General features: G+C 40.6%; 1 protein-coding gene across 3 annotated transcripts in view; it reads left to right on the forward strand.

Moving 5' to 3' along the window:
- LOC111449574 overlaps positions 1–2,245 on the forward strand; it is a 5,742-nt gene extending 3,497 nt beyond the window's left edge. For 2 of the 3 annotated variants that reach the window (XM_023089513.1, XM_023089514.1), the window contains 2 exons: positions 1,033–1,073; positions 1,160–2,245. In XM_023089513.1, the coding sequence (XP_022945281.1) occupies positions 1,033–1,073; positions 1,160–2,038 (920 nt within the window). In that variant the 3' untranslated portion in view covers positions 2,039–2,245. The remainder of the gene's footprint in view (positions 1–1,032; positions 1,074–1,159) is intronic. The other variant, XM_023089512.1, reaches the window with a different exon arrangement.
- Positions 2,246–2,303: the final 58 nt, after the last annotated feature.

The raw sequence follows: 2,303 nt of genomic DNA on the forward strand, positions 1-2,303 counted from the left end.
GGGGGGGGGGGGGGGGTTTGTTGTAGTTACGGTTAATCAGATATTGTCATCTTTGCGCTTTTCCTTCTAGGCTTCCCCTCAAGGTTTTAAAACGTGTCTACTAGGGAGTGGTTTCCACACTCTTATAAGGAATGTTTCGTTCCCTCTCTAACCAATGTAGGATCTCACAATGCACCTCCTTTGGGAGCCGAGCGTTCTCGTTGGCACACCGTCCGGTGTTGGCTCTGATACCATTTGTAGCAGCCCAAGACCACCGCTAATAGATATTGTCCGCTTTGACCCATTACGTATTGTCGTCAGTCTCACGGTTTTAAAACATGTCTACTAGGGAGAGGTTCCCACACCCTTATAAGGAATGTTTTGTTTCCCTCTCTAACCGATATGGGATCTCACATGTACATTGTCCTCTGTGTGTAGGAGAAAAGGGGGAATGTCGTTTCCATCACGGACAATGGGGAATCATTATTTGATAATTTAGAGTATGGAAACTGTCCTTGGACTTTCACACCCATGAGCGCCTGATAGCCCCCACTTCCAAACATGACCATTGAGGCAAACTCGTGTCTGCTCTGATGAAACGATCTGTAGTCTTTTTTTTTTGGTCATCTTCCCCTTTAATTAGCTTTTTCTTGTTTAAGTTCTTAAATGCCTTCAAGGGAAGGATACCATTTTAAACTAGTGAGTCTCACCCTGCCCTTTGGCTATATTCAATTAGTTTCATCCCCGTGTTAGAGTGAATTTTGCATGAAATTTATGGACAAGCACAAATCACGACGTCCTCTAGCAGCTAGATCTACTAGTTTAACTTTCCCGTGTGATATTATGATTTGATCTATAGATTCTGATTATATTAAGAAAATTTCCTTGCGTATCTCTGCCCCGAGATGTTCCATCAGTTTTTACCTCAGATTATTGCTGCTTATATATATTACTGAGAATGGCATGGCATACTTAAGTATAGGAATCAGTTTTGTTTTTCCGCCTTATAATGGCTCTGCATCAACTGAACTGTTCTATTGTCTTGTTCTCTAGATCCTTCATTGAGGACATTTTCCTTTTGGCCTGCAGCAGAGGTACTACTGAGTTTTATGTCATCTCCCTGATACAGTGATTAGCATAAAATGAGCAAATTAAAAGTAGTTTTCATTGAACTTTGCAGGCTACCTCTGAAAATCCAGACAGTGGGAGCTCTACTTTCTCACATTCAGACAGTAGTGACGAGCCTACGGTCAAGTTACGCTCAGCCTCTAATTGGAACTTCACGAGTCGTCGCTCTTTCATGTCCAAACCTATTCATCCTCTGGTCATTCCTATGCAAAACTCGCCTGGAGAAGCTTTTGAATCTACCAATTTAGGGTTCCTTGAGTTTGATTCTCCTACTCCCCAAAGAGACACCCAACAATGGAGCAGTGCAAGTAGTAGCATTGATTTTGCTGATGTGTCTGAGCCACTTGAATCAGACATCTATTTTAGATCATCATGTAAATCTGATGGTTTCAGATGTGGTTTATGTGAAAGATTTCTTTCACAAAGATCGCCATGGAGTTCACGTCGCATCGTGAGAAGTGCTGATATGCCAGTTGCTGGCGTTCTTTCATGTCGACATGTTTTTCATGCTGAATGCTTGGATCAAACTACCCCAAAGATACGTAAAAGTGACCCTCCTTGCCCACTTTGTTTGAAACATGAGGATGACCATTCGCCCGAGCAACGAGCAAATTCTAGATTGAGGAATGCAAATTCCTTACCAAGGCCTAGACCCTCAACCAGTGAAGACGGTCCACCAAGGCCATGGGGTTGTGCTCAGGTAGGGGACTGTGTTGAAGGTGCCTTACATGCACCTCCACGAAATTCGATGCTTTTCGTTAACCGAAATCGCGTAAAGAACCTTTCTTTCAAGGGAAATTCAAGCAAAGAATTTCCAGGAAAGTTGAGAAAAAGTGGCTCATACTCTTCACGATTGGTGAGTGGAAGACCATTTGATCAAGAATTTGTTGGCTGTTCAAGAACTTCAGCTGGACCCAGCATGAAACGATGATTGAAATATGTAGATAGCCATGAAAATAGACGTTTCTAAGAACGTTTCTTTTCGAATCAGCTTCCCCTGTATTTTTGCTTGTTCATTCCAAATTCTTCAGCTGGCAACATCTTAGCTTCTTTAGAGTATTAGATTTATCTATTGATGTATAGTTGATTTGTGGTATTTCATGATGAACATAAACTAAAAAATTAGGTTTTTTTTTTTTTTTTTTTTTTTTTTTTTTTTTTTTTTTTTTTTTTTTTTTTTTTTTTTTTTTTTTTTT

Source organism: Cucurbita moschata, unplaced genomic scaffold (genome assembly GCF_002738365.1).
Source record: "Cucurbita moschata cultivar Rifu unplaced genomic scaffold, Cmos_1.0 Cmo_Scf00011, whole genome shotgun sequence".
In the NCBI taxonomy this organism is placed as follows: domain Eukaryota; kingdom Viridiplantae; phylum Streptophyta; class Magnoliopsida; order Cucurbitales; family Cucurbitaceae; genus Cucurbita; species Cucurbita moschata.